A 19,611-nucleotide genomic window follows, 5' to 3' on the forward strand; every position below is an offset into this window, starting at 1 on the left:
TTAAGAAACCTTAGAAAGATTTCTAAAGTGTAGGCAGTTAAAATGTTGACCAATTCCCAAACCCATAGAAAAGACCTTACAGATAAAAGAATGAGTATTTTTCTGTAGCTAAGGTTAACAAGAGAAAAAACCTGAAGAATTGGGAAGCTCCTATGTAGCAGAGGGCTTATTCTCTTCCACAACATAAAACTGTACAAATTCTTCTTTTTTCTTTTCTTTTCTTTTTTTTTAAATTTTGGGTTATACCTGGTGTTGCTCAGGGGTTACTCCTGGCTTTGCACTCTGTAATTACTCTTGGTGTTGCTCAGGGGACCATATGTGATGCCAGGGATCGAACCAGGATCGGTCAGTCACATGCAAGGCAAATGCCCTTCTCATTACACTATCACTTCAGCCTCTGCAGAAATTCTTGACTTTAAATTACTGAAGAAAGGAAAGGAGAACTATCCCCTGGGCACTACCAGTTGTCACTCCTGAGCACAGAGACTGATTCCACTGGATATGGTTACAAAATAAACAATTAAATGCTTGGCTGTAGCAACAGCTACAGCCTAAGCATGTGTTTTGCATGCTGGAAGCCTGGGTTGGATCCCTGGGTTGTGATTCTGCACAGTCTCCTGAGCTTCACAGGCAGCAGGAGCACAGAGCTGGGAGCATCCCTAAGCACTGTTGGGTGTTTCCCCGCCCCCCCCCCCCGCAAACAAAACTGAAAAAGCAAATGCAAATAAAGGAGCCAGAAAGGTTGTGAGGCAGCAAAGCAGTGAGTAGGGACCCAGGCCTGGGGCACTGCCCTCCCAACAGCTCCAACAGGGCCTGTGCCAGGTGCTCCCAGCTCTTCAGGTTCTTCAGGACAGGTTGGCACATGGGGCTTTCTGCAAGATCTATCATCTAGCACTGATGTGCTGCTTGCTCTAAGCTTTCAGCTCGGAGCTCTTTCAGGCAAGCCCGCAGGGTCAGTGTGTACATAGCGAGACAGTCTCCGCCAGAGCCCAGAGACTACACACACACACACACACACACACACACACACACACACACGCACACACACACACACACACACACACACACACATATATATATATGTAGCTTCTATATATTCAATCAGCTTCAAACCTGGAAAAAGGCCTGAGCAGGCCAACAGAAATACCTCTAAACCAGGGGCCAGGGGCAAGAATCGCAGCATCACCACACCTTGGGGGCTGCACCTCCTGCTTGCACTCACCTGACCCCGCAGGAGAACAGTCGCGTGTGCCCGACACCTCTCTTCACCAGCCGCAGCGTCAGCCCTTCATTTTGCAGGTGCCCATCGGAGATGAGGAGAATGTTCCGGAATCCTCGACTAGGGTACAGCAGATTTAAGTAACGGAGCACTTTCCAGAAATCCGTATTTCCCATGGTTGGTGTAGCTGACTGAAGGCAAAGAAGCAGAAGCTGATCACCCTTTTGTGCAGGTTGAATTATTAGTCACTGTGATCAGTTACTCCCCACGTCCTTTAATAAGAGTTTGGAGATATTGCCACTTGGAAGGTATTTCTTTTTCTTAGTTTTTGGGCCACATCTGGCAATACTCAAGGGTTACTCCGGTTCTGCACCCAGTAACTATTTCTGGCAATGCTCTGGAGGAACATATGGGGTGCTGGGGATTGAACCTGGGTGGCCATATTCAAGGCAAGTACCCTACCCACTGTACTGTCTCAGCATTCCTGAAAGGTATTTTTTTTCTTACACATTTGTGGAACAATCATACCTTTTATTCACAATACAGTAACTATCACCAATTGGCTCTTGTCTGCTCTTTTGGTTGCAGCTGTTTTTGGCTTTTTGGAGCTATACCTAGAACTTCTTGAGGACTACTACCAGATCACACTGCTCAGGGGTCACTCCTGAATGCTCAGAGAACCATGAGATGCTGGAGATCAAACCCAGAGATCCACATGCAAAGTCTGTGCTCCAGTCTTCTGAGCTTTCCCTGCCTCCCATTTTTCCTATTTTTATTTTGGGTGAGGGGTTTAAGTCATACCTGGTGGTCCTCAGGGGCTTACTCCTGGCTCTGTACTCACGGACCACTCCAGAGGATCAAATCTGGTCAGCCTAGTGCAAGGCAAGAATCCTACCTGCTGTACTATCTCTCAGGTCCCTAGCTTCTGCTTTTAATTTTTTCCCTTTTTCCCTTTTTTCTTTCTTTTCTTTTTTCTTTCTTTTTTCTTTTTTTTTTGCTTTTTGCATCACACCCAGCAGTGCACAGGGGTTACTCCTGGCTCTGCACTCAGGAATTACTCCTGGCAGTGGTGGGGAACCATATGGGATGCTGGGAATCGAACCTGGGTCGGCCGCGAGCATGGCAAACGCCCTAGCCATTGTGCTATCGCTCCAGCCCCTTCCCTTTTTTCTTAATGGTTTTCAGAAACATCCTCAGCCCCAGTTTTGCCAGCATGGACTGAGAAGACAACTGTCATCTCAACTTGCTTACTGGAAACAAAAAGAAGAAAACAGAAAAGAAAACACTCCTGAAGTATTTAAGCAGGATTGTGTCTGCATACTGAGATAATAGGCGAGCTTTTCTCTCCATCCTTAAACTCCCATTTTTCTCTGATGAGTTCATAATGATTTTACAATGAAGTGAAAGAGCTCTTAGACACTATAAAGGCTTCATGTCAGGAAGTGTTCTGCTGGTGGTCTCTAGGCTAAAGTCCTGGGCAGCGCCACCAAAACACGATTCTACTCACCATTATGAACTCAGCTGCTTTATTGTTGTTTTTGATATAGGTAGGATATGAAAATAACTCCTTGTAACCTGTAATAAGATTGGCAGGAGGTATTATTATTCACATTATAGAATGATGAGAAAGTGTTTACTATTTTTTGTTTCGTTTTTGTTTTGGGGCCACACTCGGCAATGCTCCAGTCAAGAGTAACTCCTGAGTATGGGAAGTCATGGGTAGAATCCAGGTTGGCAGTGTGCAAAGCAAGCTCTAGACTGTTTTAAATTGATCCAATGACTACAAAGTCAGGACCGAAGGTCATTATATTCTTATTATTTTCATCAAACAGGGAAGAAATGAAAGTTTGAATGTTTAAATACTTTGCCTTAGGTGACATTGAGAGTTAGTAAGTGAGCAGGGTTAGGATCTGAACAGAGGGACCTAATTAAGAATTCTTGTTCTTTTTTTTTTGTTTTTTGGGTCACACCTGGCGATGCACAGGGGTCACTCCTGACTCATGCACTCAGGAATTACTCCTGGCGGTGCTTGGGGGAACCATATGGGATGCTGGGAATCAAACCTGGGTCGGCCGCGTGCAAGGCAAACGCCCTACCCGCTGTGCTATCACTCCAGCCCCAAGAATTCTTGTTCTTAAACTGCATCCCATACTCCCTGTCCCCAGATGGGCCACGAGCTGTGCATAAGGAGGGAACACCTGAGCTGAGCCACAGTTCCACAGGACACACATAACATTCACAGCCAGTGCTCACCTGTGCCAAACTTGATGATGTTGATCTTTTGCTTCTTGCCCATCAAGGACAGTGCATATAAAGCAATTTGCTTGGCTTCTAAAAACACTGCACTCTCCATGGAATTGGAGCAATCAAGACAAATAATCACTTCACTCTGCTTGGCCAGGCCATGGAGAGCGATATCAAGGTTTGGTTGGAAAACAAGCATGCAGGCCTAAAAGGAACAAAGGCGCTGGTTTGATGCTGATTTACACTGCTATATTATGTGCTAAGAGGTCACAAAACTTCACCTAAGGATTATCCACCATAATTCTAAAGGATAGCCACAGAACTGAGATATTGGCCAAGCTTCTGAAAGTGGAGTGACGACCATCTAGGTGTGACTGATGTGAAGTCAGGGAAAATTTGGCAACAGTAAATTTCTGAATGTGCAGCAAGCAAAACCAAATTTAAAATCAAACATGTAAGAATTTGAGGGGCTTCACCAGAGCTTATACATGTTAAATGAATTTACAATTGTTCTACATAATTCTTTAGGTTGGGAGAGGATTTCCAATACTTTTTAAAATGGCACTGAACCAACTCCTGCCATTTTGTATTTTTACAAAGTGGCATTCACAGCACTGATAATTATAAAATAAAAATATTGATGAACACTGAAAATGTTAAAAATACTCTGTATTCCACAATTAAATTTTAACATAAAAATAAACAAGCATATTTGTCTCAGTATACAAATTTGTTTTGGTCTTTACTAAATGGTATTACTATATGTATAGCAATTAATTGTTTTATTCTTTGGTATTTTATTTTCTGGGCCATATCTGGTTCAGGGTTACTCATGGTTATGTGCTCAGGTCATTCTGGGCAGGGATTGGGGAGCACATGGGGTTCTAGACATTGGACCTGATTGACCATGTGCCAGGCAAGTGCCGTAGGTGACATACTATCTCTCTAGCCCACCAATGAACTATTTTAAAATAAATTTCTTTACTACTTATTATCAGTAAATGTTTGATTTGTGTAACTATTTTACATAAATATCCAGGGCCACATGAACATTTCTTGGACAAATAAAGCTAGAGAGATAGTACAGCAGTTTAAGGCACTTGCCTTATAAATGGCCAACACCATTTAGATCCCCAGATTTGGTCCCCCCCACCAAAATATAAATACGCACTTAGGATTTACAAAATTCAATATAAGTATAAAAATGTTGGCTTTTGTGTATGTTTTGAGGCTACACTCCTCGTGCTCAGTGCTCACTTCTGACTCTGCACTCAGGTGTCATTCCCAGCAGGGCTCCAGAGCGCTGTATGGAGCACTAGAACTGAGCCTGGGCCAGCCATGTGCAAGGCAGTCACCCTGCACAGTATGCCATCTCTCACTTACCATAGAGTTATGATTTTATTAGAAAAGATCTACTTGTAAAAGTAGAAAACTTTCAAATAAAATAAAGCTATAAAATGCACTTAGAAATAAAGCAGAATTCTAATAAAAAGCAAAGTGTCAGGATTGGTGTTTCCATTATTACAGGTCATAACCCAAATCAATGAAGACTAAACATCTGAAATTCATATAGTATCAACACTGTGGATAAATATTCTGCCTCTCTCTTTCATATATTGATATACACTATTCTAAAAGAAACATGATTTCCATTGTGACTACTAAAATATGTATACTTGTCTTTAATTTTGTCAACCAATACTTAAAGTGTAAGTGCAATCACATGATTAAAAACTCCCTCAATTTTATTGGGATATTGATATATAATTATGCTTATGTTTAAGGTATACAAAGTATTTTATACATACATAATGAAATGAATACCACAATATGTTAATCTTTCCTGAGAAATAGTAGTTTTGGTTGAAATCTTTTATACTACTTATGTTGGACAGAACCTATAGTTTTAGTTATAAAATTTTGGTGTGGTTAAAAAATCATTTTGTAACTAGTTTTTCAGGACCATCAATAATTTCAAACCTAAATAACTCATTTTTATTATTTTTTTAAACTTTCTTTTTGAGGGGGCCACACCCGGCGATGCTCAGGGGTTACTCCTGGCTCTGTGCTCAGGAATTACTACTGGCGGTGCTCATATGGGATGCTGAGAATCGAACCCGGGTCGGTCGCATGCAAGGCAAACACCTTACCCGCTGTGCTATTGCTCCAGCCCCTGATTACTTTTTTTTAAAGAGTGTCTCCTACTTTTAAGTAGGAAGGACTTTACCTCACTTTCTTTTTCTGGATGTTTTTCAACCCACATTCTTGGGAGATAGGCATCAGTCAGACCAATGCGAAGACAAAACCCACTGCTGTCTAAACGGCTGCTTTCCACGGTGCTGATGACAGCTTTGCAGTCTGTTCTCTAGAAAACAATCACCGCGACAAAGTCAATCACAGACTGGTCCCACAGCATCAGTTTGCTCTTCCCGATCAAGCAGCAAACCCCTGAGCAATTTCCATTAGGATCAAATATAGACAGACATTTTAAATTATGAGATATAGGCTTTATCAGCATGACAATCACAGCAATCACTTTCCTGAAAGTCAAAGAATGATGTACTCAGTGAAATGCAGGGAAAAGTAAAAGAATCTCAAACCCTGATTTCAAGGTTATAGATTTAACTATTCAGTTAGACTTATATGATTATAGAGGAAAGTATACCAGATAAACATAACTTAGGATAGTAAAATAGAAAATTCAATAGGGAGCTTATAATTGTACCTTAGATTTAAAGTACATTTCAATAGATATGCTGTACATCAATAGAAGTAGTTTTATCAATAGAGAACATAGATGATGAACTTTAAAACAATAATGAAAAGGATAGGCATAGAATGACTGTACTCATTTGTAGAATAAAATAACCATAGTATGAGAATAATACCCAAGAATGGTAGAAACAAGGGTCAGGAGGACTAGCCTATGGTAGGAAGCTGGCCACAGTGGTGGGTGCAGAGAGCAGTTAGGATAAAGAAGGGATTACTATGACAATGATAGCTGGAAATTATCACTCTGGACAAGAACTGAGTGCTGAAAGGCGGTAAAGGAATATATATATATAGTATAGTATATATATAGTATACTATATATATACTATATATATAGTATACTATATATATATACTATACTATATATATACTATACATATATATATGCTAACCATTCAGTACCTGTATTGCAAACCATAATGCCCAGAAGGAGAGAGAGAGAGAGAGAGAGAGAGAGAGAGAGAGAGAAGAAAAGTGCCTGCCATAGAGGCAGCTGTGGGGTTGGCAGGAGGGAAACTGGGGACATTGGTGGTGGGAGATGTACACTGGTGAAGGACAGGTATTGGAACATTGTATGATTAAAACCCAATCATAGACAACTTTGGTTTTTTATTTTTTTACATTTTTACTGAATATCCTGAGATAGACTATCACAAAGCTGTTAGTGATTAAATTTCAGTTATACAATGATCCAACACCCAACCCTCCACCAGTGTTCCACCACTAGTGTTCCCTGATTCCCTTCCACCATCCCCCAACACCCCACCCCCAGCCTCCCTCTGTAGCTGGCATTTTTCTTTTTTCTCTTGCTCCTTTTGTGCATCATGGTTTGCAATACAGTCACCAAGAAGTCATCGTGTTTTTTTCAGGGCATTCAATATTTTTATCAGGAAAGTAAGGCCGGAGTAGCTTTTTAACTGGAATCTTTGGAGTGTGGATGTGACTGCCGAAGCTTCCAGAATTACAGGGAAGTGGGGACCCATCCTGACCCTGAGAAAGCCTGGACATTTCAGTCACAAAACCCGCATTCCTGAATTATCGACAGATTATATCTTGGTGAGGTCTGGCCTGCCAGGGGCATGGCGGTGATTCTGAATTATGGAAGCAAGTGGCTGCTAGGAGCTCTTCTCACACAGGCACAAGCTGACCCACCGCCCTCTGATTTGTCCTGGTCTGTTCAGCTTTGTGCGGGTCTCAGATTAACTGTGGCTTTTTAAAAAATTAATTTATTTTTTATTTTTTTTTGGCTCAACTCTGCCTTTATTTTTTTCGTTAAGAAGGGAAATAAAGAAATACAGGAGAATAAATGAGACATCGGGCTCTGCAAACTACATGAGCACATATCCAGGCATGTAACCCAGTGAAATACTTGACAGTAAGGTTTCATAGCTCCACGCTCCATGGACATAAACAAGATATACTGCTAAGCACAGCGATTTCTTTCATGGAACTTAATTAATTTTTTAATTAGTGAATCACCGTGAGGGTACAGTTATAGATTTATACATTTTCGTGCTCGTGTTTCCCTCATACAATGTTCAAGAACCCATCCCTTCACCAGTGCCCATTCTCCACCACCAATAAACCCAGCATCCCTCCCACCCCCTAATCCCATCTCCCCCTACCCACCCTGCCTCTGTGGCAGGGTATTCCCTTTTGTTCTCTCTCTCCAATTGGGTATTGTGGTTTGCAATAGGGGTGTTGAGTGGCCATTGTGTTCAGTCTCTAGTCTACTTTCAGCAAGTATCACCCTTCCCCCAAGTGGCCTCCAACCACATTTTACTTGGTGTTCCCTTCTCTATCTGAGCTGCCTTTTCCCTAGAATGTGAGGCCAGCTTCCAAGCCATGGAGTCAACCTCCTGGTACTTATTTCTACTATTCTTGGGTGTTAGTCTCCTACTCTGTTATTTTATATTCCACAGATGAGTGCAATCTTTCTATGTCTGTTTCTCTTTTTCTAACTCATTTCACTTAGCATGATACTTTCCATGTTCATCCACTTATATGCAAAATTCATGACTTCATTTTTTCTAACAGCTGCATAGTATTCCACTGTATAGATGTACCAAAGTTTCTTTAACCAGTCATCTGTTCTAGGGCACTCGGGTTTTTTCCAGATTCTGGCTATTGTAAACAGTGCTGCAATGAACATATAAGTGCAGATGTCATTTCGACTATACTTTTTTGCTTCTCTGAGATGTATTCCCAGCAGTGGTATTGCTGGGTCAAATGGGAGCTCAATTTCTAATTTTTTGAGAAGCGTCCATATTGTTTTCCAAAAGGGCTGAACTAGTCGGCATTCCCACCAGCAGTGTAGAAGGGTCCCTTTCTCCCCACATCCTCTCCAACAGTGGTTGCTTTTGTTCTTTTGGATGTGTGCCAGTCTCTGTGGTGTGAGGTGGTATCTCATGGTTATTTTGATCTGCATCTCCCTGATTAGTGATGTAGAGCACTTTTTCATATGCCTTTTGGCCATTCATATCTCTCCCTTGGGAAAGTTTTTGTTCATTTCTTTTCCCCATTTTCTGATGGGGTTGGATATTTTCTTCTTGTAGAGTTCAATCAGTGCCTTATATACCCTTGATATCAACCCCTTATCTGATGGGTATTAGGTAAATATCCTTTCCCATTCTGTAGATTGCCTTTGTATTCTGGTCACTGTATCTTTTGCGGTACAAAAGCTTTTTAGTTTAATGTAGTCCCATTTGTTTATCTCTGTTTCCACTTGGTTGGCCAGTTGCATGTCATCTTTGAAGATACCTTTATCTTCAATATCGTGGAGGGTTTTGCCAACCTTGTCTTCAATGTACCTTATGGTTTGTGATCTGATGTTGAGGTCTTTAATCCATTTTGATATGACTTTTGTGCATGGTGTCACGTCGAGGTCTAAGCCCATTCTTTTGCATGTGGTTGTCCAGCTGTGCCAGCACCATTTGTTAAAGAGGCTTTCATTGTTCCACTTCACATTTCTTGCTCCCCTATCAAAGATTAGATGAACATACATTTGGGGTTGTGTGTAGGGATATTCCACCCTGTTCCATTGGTCTGAGGCTCTGCCTTTGTTCCAGTACCATGCTGTTTTAATTGTTACTGCTTTGTAGTAAAGTTTAAGGTTGGGGAGGGTGATGCCTTCCATCATCTTTTTCCCAATAATTGTTTTAGCTATCCGTGAGTGTTTGTTGTTCCATATGAATTTTAGGATTGCTTTATTTATTTCTTCAAAAAAGTCATGGGTATCCTTATAGGGATTGCGTTGAATCTGTATAATGCTTTGGGGAGTATTGCCATTTTGACAATGTTGATTCTCCCTATCCATGAGCAGGGTATATGTTTCCATTTCCTCATGTCCTCTTTTATTTCATGGAGTAGTGTTTTATAGTTTTCTCTGTAGAGGCTTTTTACTTCCTTGGTTAAGCTGATTCCGAGGTACTTGATTTTCTGGGGCACGATTATGAATGGGATTGCTTTTTTTATATCCCTTTCCTCTGTCTCATTGATTGCATATAGAAAGGCCATGGATTTTTGGGTATTGATTTTATAGCCTACAACTTACTGTATAAGTGTATTGTTTCTAATAGTTTCTTAGTTGAGGCTTTAGGCTTCTCTAGATATAGTATCATATCGTCAGCGAACAGTTAGTTTGATTTCTTTCTTTCCTATCTGGATGCCCTTAATCTCTTTTTATTGTTGACTGTGGCTTTTGATCTCTTTCCACACTTATTTATGGGCCTCTGAAGGAAGGCCAGTACAACAGGCTCCATGGTGATGCTGGAGCTGGTTCACGGTGATGACTGCCAGTGATTTCAGGAGTATAGGGAAGTACCTGGGGCGGGGTGGGGGGGCAAGGAGGTGGCAGAGGTTACCATTCCAACTCTGAGAAAGCCTGGAGATTTCAGTCACAAACCCCACATTTCTGAATTTTCAACAGGTTGATAACTCAGTGAGGTCCAGCCTAAGACAGTGGAGTCCAGCTAGGAGTGTGGTGATAATTTTAGATTGTGGGAGCAAGGGGATCCCAGGGACTCTGCTTGGGCGGGCAGAAGGCTGACCCACCCCTCTCCGATTTACCCTGGTCTCTTTAGCCTTGCATGGGTCTGAGATTAACTTCGGCTTTTGATCTCTTTTGAGATTTATTTATGGGTCTCTGAAGAAAGGCTGATAAATAAATTCGTACAGCTGAGCCAGAGATGGTTTGTGGGCATGGCTTCCACATACCTAAGTTTTTGTCATTTAATTTCTCAGGAAACTTGGTCCCAAGCTGTTGGGATCCAGACAAAGGTACTAGTGGCAATTTTGGGATATCTGGAAGCCTGAAGGTACCATCAGGTTGCTGATGTACTTGCTCCACTGGTACAGGTAGACCTGCTGGCAGTACTACACCTCTGGGTGCTGGGGCATGGGCTGCTCTAACTCAGAGTTGGGGGTATGACTATGTGTTATAGCTTGGTGGATGATGCCACATGGAAATGTGTTCAGGAAGTGGAACCTGCCCACCCTCTGCTACTGAGAACTCTTCAACCTCTTCCGGATGAACCTCAGGCCACCTGCTGGGAGATGAGTGTGGCCAGTCTTCCAGCTGACACAAACCACGGGTCAGGTGTGCGAGTAAGAGCATTTGAAGCCACCTGTATCCACCAAACCAGTCCAGCCTAGAACTATTCAGTCCACAAAAAATAAACACTTGCTTTAAACCACAAAGCCTGTGGACTGTTATACAGCAAAATGAGGAAGCTTCTAATTAAGATTGGACTAAAAAATTATACCTCTATTTATCTCTATTCCCTGGCAGAATCCTAACAATCCCTATAATAAAAGAAAAGCAATAAAAATAGCAGCTTCCTAGAGATATAGGAAACAGGAAGGAAAGGAAAAAAGAGGGAAGAACTATGAACAATGTTAAGACGGTGGAAGCTGGGCTAAAGAGGGAGCACAGGGGGATGCAGTCACTCTGCAGATCCCAGCCCTGCCTGAATCCCAAGCACAGAGCCAGGAGTGAGCACCAAGCACAGCAAGCATCACTGTGTGCGACCGCAACCCTTCATACTTCCACAGTCTCAGGAACACATGATTAAGGGGAATTGAAGAAACTGAAGAAAAATTGAAGAAACACATCTTATGTAAAAAAAAAAAAAGCTACTTTTATTTTAGGTATACAACAAAATGAGTGACAATCAAACTAGTAGGAAATTTCTTACTTTTTTTTTAAAGAAAAACTATTTTGGTTTTTGGGCCACACCCGGTGGTGCTTAGGGTTTATTCCTGGCTCTGTGCTCAAGTGCTCAGGGACCATATGAGGTTCCTGGGACTGAAACTGGTTGGCCACACACAAGGTAAGCATGCTACCCACCATCCACCTCTCCAGCCACTATGAAATTCCCTAATATCTGGGATAAAAAGAAGATTCTTGGAAAACTGATGAACAAAACAAAAGATATCACAAAGAACAGGGCTAAGAATATCATTTAGCTTCTCAAAAGTAACCTCGGAAGCTGAATACAATGTTTTTAACATTAAAAAATATTTTTGATTGAGAGTCTTTGGTTTACAATACCATTAATATTGGTTCCTCATGGGCATAATTTCACCATCATACCCTTCACTAGAGTCCTGACCTCCCTCCCTCAAGGACCCCAACACTCTCTCTCTCATCCCCTCTCCCCAGCTCAATTGTGTGGCTCAGTTCTCCTGTTGTGCTGCTTTTGGCCCCTTGGTGCTCCCTTGCTGTGTGCCTTTAGGTCCCCCTTTGGGCTATCATCCTGCATCTATCCCCGCACTGGCTGACTTCAGGCACAGTATACCCTCTAGTTCCATCCATGCTGTTCCTGATATCCTAAGATGATCTGTGACCTGGGATGAAACATCCACGAGCTGATCAAGTGGATCCAGTGAGTGGGTGGAATAAGAATGTTCTTGGACTCGGCAGCAAGGATCCTCTGACCGAGGGCACTCAGGGGGCTGATGTGAACAGGAACAAGAACTTGTGAGGGAAAATAGCCAAGGCAGACCCGAGTCACCAATGGGTCCAAGTGGAGCGACAGAGACAAACTGGATGGGCGACAGGTGATTGCCCCAAATGGGGGAACCCTGAATTCAATCCCTGGCACCCCTCCAAAATAAGGCAAAGTAAAATAAAAAGAAAACAAGTCTGGGACAGAGAAACAGGACAGGTGGGTATTCTGGATGGGGGAAGTAATTAACAATTGAGAGCTGGAACTCAACAGTGGGAAAACAGCATATTTGTTTCTTTTTGGTTTTTTTTTTTTTTTGGCCACATGCAGAAATGTTCAGTGGTTACTCCTGGTTCTGCACTCAGAATTATTCTTGGTGGCATTCAGGGAATCATATGAGATGTTGGAGATGGAACCTGGTCTGCTGTGTGCAAGGCAAGTACTTTGCCCACTGAACTATCTCTCCAGTCACTGGAAAATAATATTAAGAGGGGTTTTAACTGCTAAGAGGAGTCCTAGAAAAAGAAGAAATAAAAAATAAATTCTGGGGCTGGATCAATAGTATAACACGTAGGTCATATGCCTTGCACGCAGCTGACCTGGATTCAATACCTGGCATCCCATGTGGCCTCCCGAACACCACCAAGAGTAATTTCTGAGCAAAGAGCCAGGAGCAACCCCTGAGCATTGCCAGATGTGGCTCAAAAACAAACAAATGAAAACAAAACAAAACAAAAAATTCCTTCACCCCCAACTGTATAAAGCAGTAAAAAAAAAAATCCAAGTACAGAAAGAATATTATCATCGTGACCCATTTCTTGGCTTCATGGTAAAGTAATATAAGTATGTAGCAATGTAGCATGGTCGTCGCTTTGTTCATCGATTTGCTTAAGTGGGCACCAGTAATGTCTCCATTGTGAGACTTGTTGTTACTGTTTTTGGCATATCAGTATAGATAGTTATAAACATTGACCATCAATTAAAAAATTACAACAAGCTTTGAAATAAAGGAGAAGGAAAAGTGAGAGTGGTCAGGAAAAAGAGAGTGAAGTTCTCACCAACCATCAAACAGAAACAAAAGATGATTTCTGAAATGGCGAAATATTAACAGCACCAAGAAGCCAGGGAGATGCTCAAAGAGTTTGAGCATGTGCTCTGTGTGTGAGACCCAGAGCTGCTTCTGCCACAGCATTTCCCCCAAAGCACCTGGGTGGTCTGTGGCCCCAGCACTGGTCAAGCGGCCCCAGATCCTGAGCATGAGGCCCACACTGATATGTGAGACCCCCTGGGAGTGGCCCCCAAAACATCAGGGAAGTTATGCCCCCATCTCCCCTCCTCCAGATAAAAGAGGACCAGCATAAAGTGCTAAAGTTACTATTGAAAATGGGTCACCATGACCAGACTCTGGTTTGTGGAGAGGCAAAGAGAAACCAAGTCTATTGCTATTAGCATAATTTAACTTAATTTTTTTTAATATAATCACTGTAAGACAAACAGTTACAAAGATGTTCATGATTGTGTTTCAGTCATACAATGTTCCAACACCGTCTCTTTACCAGTGTACATTTCCCACCACCAATGTCCCTAGTTTCCTCCTTCCACACCACGCCCCCCCCCGCCCAACCCGCAGTCTGCCTGTATGGCAGACACTTCTCTCTCTGTCTCTCTGTCTCTCTCTGCCTCTATCTCTGTCTCTGTCTCTGTCTCTCCTTTCAGTCATTACATTTTTCAGTGTACATACAGACACTGGGACAGACATAGAATGATTGCACTTATTTGAGGGATATAAAAAACATAGTATGAGACTATTCCCTGGGCTGGAGCAATCGCATAGTGGTAGGGCGTTTGTCATGCATGCGGCCAACTCAGGTTCAATTCCTCCACCCCTCTCTGAGAGCCGGGCAAGCTACCGAGAGTATCTCACTTACACAACAGAGCCTGGCAAGCTACCTGTGGCATATCCAGTATGCCAAACACAGTAACAACAAATTTCACAATGGAGACACTACTGGTGCTCAGCAAATCGATGAGCAACAGGATGACAGTGACAGTGACAGAGACTATTCCCAAAGGACAACAGAAATGAGGGCCAGGAGGACTGGCCTACAGTTGGAAGCTTGTCACAAGTTTGGGGGAGGGGTGGGCAATTAGGCTAGAGAAGGGACCACTATGACAATGACAGTTGGAAATGATCACGCTGGACAAGAATTGAGCTGAAAGTATATAAAGGGATATATATGATAACCTTACAGCATTAAGTTTTATTTAACCCTGTGCTAATATTGCTTTGATGAAATAAAGTAAATGTTACTATGAAAGCTTGTAAGGAATAGAACATGACTAAAAAGAAAAAAGAGCAACACTAACCTTTTGTTTCAGTTCATGTGTATCACTAGAAATGAAGTCGATCACATACGGCATCTCAATGGACATAGTCAATGAGAAGCTACCGGAAACGAAGAGAAAGTTGCCTCAGTTCAGTATCTTAGACAGTAAACAATAATGCAGAAATGCTCTTCATGTTTTTAAATGAAATCTTAAACCAAAAAAGCAAACGAGGGGCTGGAGAGATAGCACAGCGGGTAGGGCGTTTGCCTTGCACGCGCCCGACCCGGGTTCAAATCCCAGCATCCCATATGGTCCCCTGAGCACGGCCAGGGGTAATTCCTGAGTGCAGAGCCAGGAGTAACCCCTGTGCATCGCCGGGTGTGACCCAAAAAGAAAAAAAAAAAGCAAACGATTTGTTTTGTATTTTAGGTACTAACCTTTGCTCTGTTCCAATTTCTTTTACACAAATCTTCTCTACTGTATTCTGTTAAAAGAAAAGATAGATCGAGGTATAGCCAGGCATCAAGTTTCTCAGTAAGGTCCTAGTTGAATATAATGCCACCAAGGCCACAGCTCAGAACTGCAACAAGTTGGCTAGGCTGTTTGGCATAAATATTCCATTTGTTCATGAAATAACAGTAACTTACACGATATAACGATTATGAAGGATATTTAACACCATCTGGACAGATTTTAATTTTACAAATGTCCATAGATATGCACACATACATACCTTATATATACATACATACCTGATGTGTGTATTACAGATATACTACCTATACACACAATTCACATGGATACATACAAAATAAAAAGTCTGGAAGATTTATTACAAGGTGTTAACCTGTAGCTTTGGGCTCCCTTATCTGGTTCTGACAGAACTAAGAACTAAGAACAGTTTAGGACTGAGGTGCTCAAAAGGCGGGAACCCTGGCTTTGCATGCAGGACTGGTTCGTTCCAAAAACACATGGTGGTCCCCCAAAAGCTGAGGATTACCCTCCTCAGAGAAAACAGCTGTGCCTTCCCCTTTGGCTTATTTGCACTCTTTATGCTTACATGGATTCCTCATGATAAACATGTAGAATAGACACAAAAAATTTCAGTGACTGCATCAAATAGGAAATGTAATTCATCTGGAACAGAGAGAGAGTGGGAGGGCATTTGCTTTTGACCCAGCACCTCACACAGTTCTCCAAGTGCCACCATCAGTGATCTCTGAGTGCAAAGCCAGTAGTAAGCCCTGAGCACCATGAAATGTGACCCTCAAAAAAAGAAACTTACATACTTTTCTGGTAATTTTTTGCTTTTAGGTCACACCTGATGGTGTTCAGAGGTGCTCCTGGACATGTGTTTCTCGGAGGTTGTTCTGATAGTGTTTGGGGAACCTCATGTTGTTCCATCCCTTTGAACATTTCCAACCCTTGGACTTGATGACTTTACTCTCTTAATTTTATAAACATCACACATGTCCAAATTTTAAATGTCAAGTTGTAAAATGCAGATGAACTCGATACCTAAAGAAATTCATCTTAGATATCCTTTTTCTTTTGTTTTTGTCTGGGGGCCTCACTCAGGAGTCCTGGAGACTCTGCGGTGCTTGGGAGCTGCTCCCGGTTGGGGCACTGACCCCGCTCCCGCAGCCCCCACCCGCCCCACGGGAAGCAGGTGTCTGGTCTTTTGCGATGTCTCTCCAGCCCTATCTTAGATGATTTTTTCCTTCTCTAAGAATAAATCAAAAAATAAAGAATCTTAAAATGTTGTCTCCAGGCTACCCACCTGAATGTTTTCATTCAAAGCTTTGTCCTGTTGCCAGGGTGCCACAGAGGCGGGAATGAAGAAGAGGGCCGCAGTGCCCTGGAAGCTGAGCTCCGTGATATAGGTGATTTTGATAAGCACCTTACCTCTTGGAGGCAAGTTCCCAATGCTGACAGTGAAAACATCCTGAAACAGAAGCAAATGACTTGGCTGGTGGCTCAAAAGAACACACGTTCTCTGTTTGTCAAACCCTCCTGCTACATGAGCTGACTGAACTGTAATATGCTGACTTTTCCCCAACTGGTACTAACAGTGAGACAGATTCTGGAGCCAGGCCTGGTTGCTACTGCAATGTAGTGTCCAGGGAGGCCTTGCCCTCAGAGAGCCTCTGTGAAGTCACACACTCAGCGCCGACTCTCACTGAGCTCAGCCAACACTTATTCTTCCTTAACTGGGTAATGAGAGTCATGGTATGAGGAAGCATAAGCTTGTAGCAGTTCACTAGGAGAAAAGCAATAAAAGTAATAGACAGGGGCTGGATCGATAGCACAGTGGGAAGGGCGTTTGCCTTGCATGCAGCCAAACCGGGCGGACCGATCCCATATGGTCCCCCGAGCACTGCCAGGAATAATTTCTGAGTGCATGATCCAGGAGTAACTCCTGTGCATTGCTGGGTATGACCCAAAAAGCCAAAAAAAAAAAAAAAGAAAAAAGAAAAAGCAATAGACAGATGCGGTTCCCCCCCACCACCCTCATATTCTCACTGAGATCCTCTGAACTCCAGCCACATTTGCACTTGACTTAACCACATGGCCATGAACATTTATATGTTCCAATGAAGAGTGCATTATTTCAATGCTTAGTCTAGGTTTATAGAATCCACTGTTCCTTTTGACATTAAGAATATCCACTTGTGGGGGAAAGATGATGCGGGCCCAATATAGGCTAGAGACTGAACACAATGGCCACTCAACACCTTTATTGCAAACCACAACACCTAATCAGAAAGAGAGAACAAAAGGGAATACCCTGCCATAGTGGCAGTGTGGGGTGGGGGGAGACGGGACTGGGGAGGGGGGAGAGGGATGTTGGGTTTACTTTTGGTAGAGAATGGGCACTGGTGAAGGGATGGGTTATCAAACTTTGTAAGGGAGAAACATGAGCACAAAAATGTATAAATCTGTAACTGTACCCTCACGTTGACTCACTAATTAAAAATAAACTATTAAATTAAAAAAAATAAAATTATGATTGTTAAAATTAAAAAAAAAAAGAATATCCACTTGTCTTGTAGCAGTGGGGCTACATATCTCTTCATTTCCAGCAATGAAAAACTAATTATCAGATGTAGTAGGTCTTTCTCTCTTGCTTGGAAACTCTAACAACTATAGTGAGTTTTGTGTTGAATTATGGAATGTAATCAAGGTAAAGAAAAAATGAAGTGAAATTCATTAGTTATACAGTAGGGGGTAGGGGGCGGGGGCGGGGGGTATACTGGGGTTTCTGGTGGTGGAATATGGGCACTGGTGAAGGGATGGGTGTTTGAATATTGTATAACTGACATATAAACCTGCGAACTTTGTAACTTTCCACATGGTGATTTAATAAAAAGTTAAAAAAAAAAAAGAATATCCACTTGTGCCCTAAAACAGATGACTGGTTAAAGAAACTTTGGTACATCTGCACAATGGAATACTATGCAGCTGTTAGGAGAGATGAAGTCATGAAATTTGCTTATAAATTGATAGACGTGAAGAGTATCATGCTAAGTGAAATGAGTCAGAAAGAGAGGGACAGACATAGAGGGACTGCATTCATTTGTGGAGTATAAAATAACATTACATGAGGCTTACACCCAAGGACAGTAGATACAAGGGCCAGGGGGATTGCCCCATAGCTGGAAGACTGCTTCATGAGCGGAGGGGAGAAGGCAGATGGAATAGAGAAGGGCTCACTAAGAAAATGATGGCTGGAGGAATCAGTTGGGATGGGAGATGCATGCCGAAAGTAGATAATGGACCAAACATGATGACCTCTCAGTGTCTGTATTGCAAGCTATAATGTCCAAAAGTAGAGAGAGAGTATGGGGAATATTGTCTGCCATAGAGGCAGAGGGAGGGTGGGAAAAAAGGGGTATACCGGGGATATTGGTGTTGGGGAATGTGCACTGGTGGAGTGATGGGTGTTTGATCATTGTGAGATTTTAACCCAAACATGAAAGCTTGTAACTATCTCATGGTGATTCAATAAAATTTTAAAAATTAGGGGGCTGGAGAGATAGCACAGTGGGTAGGGCGTTTGCCTTGCACGCGGCTGACCCGGGTTCAAATCCCAGCATCCCATATTGTCCCCTGAGCATGGCCAGGGGTAATTCCTGAGTGCAGAGCCAGGAGTAACCCCTGTGCATTGCCAGGTGTGACCCAAAAAGCAAAAAAAAAAAAAAAAAAAATTTAAAAATTAAAAAAAAAGAAATATTGAATAGAGAGAGAGTATGGGGAATATTGTCTGCCATGGAGGGAGGGTGAAGATGGGAAAGGGGGTGTATATCGGGGATATTGGTGGTGGGGAATGTGCACTGGTGGAAGGATGGGTGCTTGATCATTGTGTGAATGTAACACAAACATGAAAGTTTGTAACTATCTCACAGTGATTCAATAAAATTAAAAAAAAAAAGAATATCCGCTTGTTGGGGCCGGAGCAATAGTACAGTGGGCAGGGCATTTGCTTTGCATGTGGCCAACCTGGGTTTGATCCCTGGCATCCTATATGGTCTCCAAGCAATGCCAGGATTAATTCCTGGGTGCGGAGTCAGGAGTAACCCCTGAGCATCGCCTGATATGACCTAAAAAGCCAAATAAAAGAATATCCACTTGCAAGATAGAATAAGCATGAAGAGGTGGTTACAGAACAAGGGCATAAAAAAAACTGGAAAGATGGGGTGTGGCCAGATGGCCACTCAGCAGGGATGAACGGTAGTTCTGGCTTTGTGTAGGACATAGGACAGGTCCCACAGAGTATCACTTTCGTGACTGCCTGAACTCCTCAGGTCGCTGAGTTACAAAGCAGCCAAGGAAACTGAATTCCAAGAAGTGGCAATCACCTCTGGACAGCGGGGATACATCTGGGACACGAGGATTTCTGCAAGGCTCAGCGTGGACAGCACTCTGGTGTAGAGTAGCTGGGCTCCCTCGCACAGGAGGGCTTGAATCACTCAGCTTCTCTCCATTGCCTAGACACTCTCTCTGTTCTTGGTTTGGACAAAAATAATTTCTCTTTATTTTCCCATTAACTCTCTTTTGTTTGTTTGTGTGTGGGCCACACCCAGCACTGCTCAGCAGTCA

At 42.5% G+C, this 19,611-nt stretch overlaps 1 protein-coding gene across 2 annotated transcripts in view; it reads right to left on the minus strand.

Moving 5' to 3' along the window:
• PARP4 (poly(ADP-ribose) polymerase family member 4) overlaps positions 1-19,611 on the minus strand; it is a 96,142-nt gene that overhangs the window by 24,534 nt on the left and 51,997 nt on the right. For both annotated transcript variants that reach the window (XM_055139998.1, XM_055139995.1), the window contains exons 18-24: positions 16,292-16,456; positions 14,949-14,995; positions 14,551-14,629; positions 5,691-5,828; positions 3,473-3,668; positions 2,727-2,794; positions 1,223-1,410 (exon numbers count right to left, since the gene is read on the minus strand). In XM_055139998.1, coding sequence (XP_054995973.1) covers positions 1,223-1,410; positions 2,727-2,794; positions 3,473-3,668; positions 5,691-5,828; positions 14,551-14,629; positions 14,949-14,995; positions 16,292-16,456 — 881 coding nt within the window. The remainder of the gene's footprint in view (positions 1-1,222; positions 1,411-2,726; positions 2,795-3,472; positions 3,669-5,690; positions 5,829-14,550; positions 14,630-14,948; positions 14,996-16,291; positions 16,457-19,611) is intronic.

This window comes from Sorex araneus, chromosome 1, assembly GCF_027595985.1.
Source record: "Sorex araneus isolate mSorAra2 chromosome 1, mSorAra2.pri, whole genome shotgun sequence".
Classification (NCBI taxonomy): Eukaryota; Metazoa; Chordata; class Mammalia; order Eulipotyphla; family Soricidae; genus Sorex; species Sorex araneus.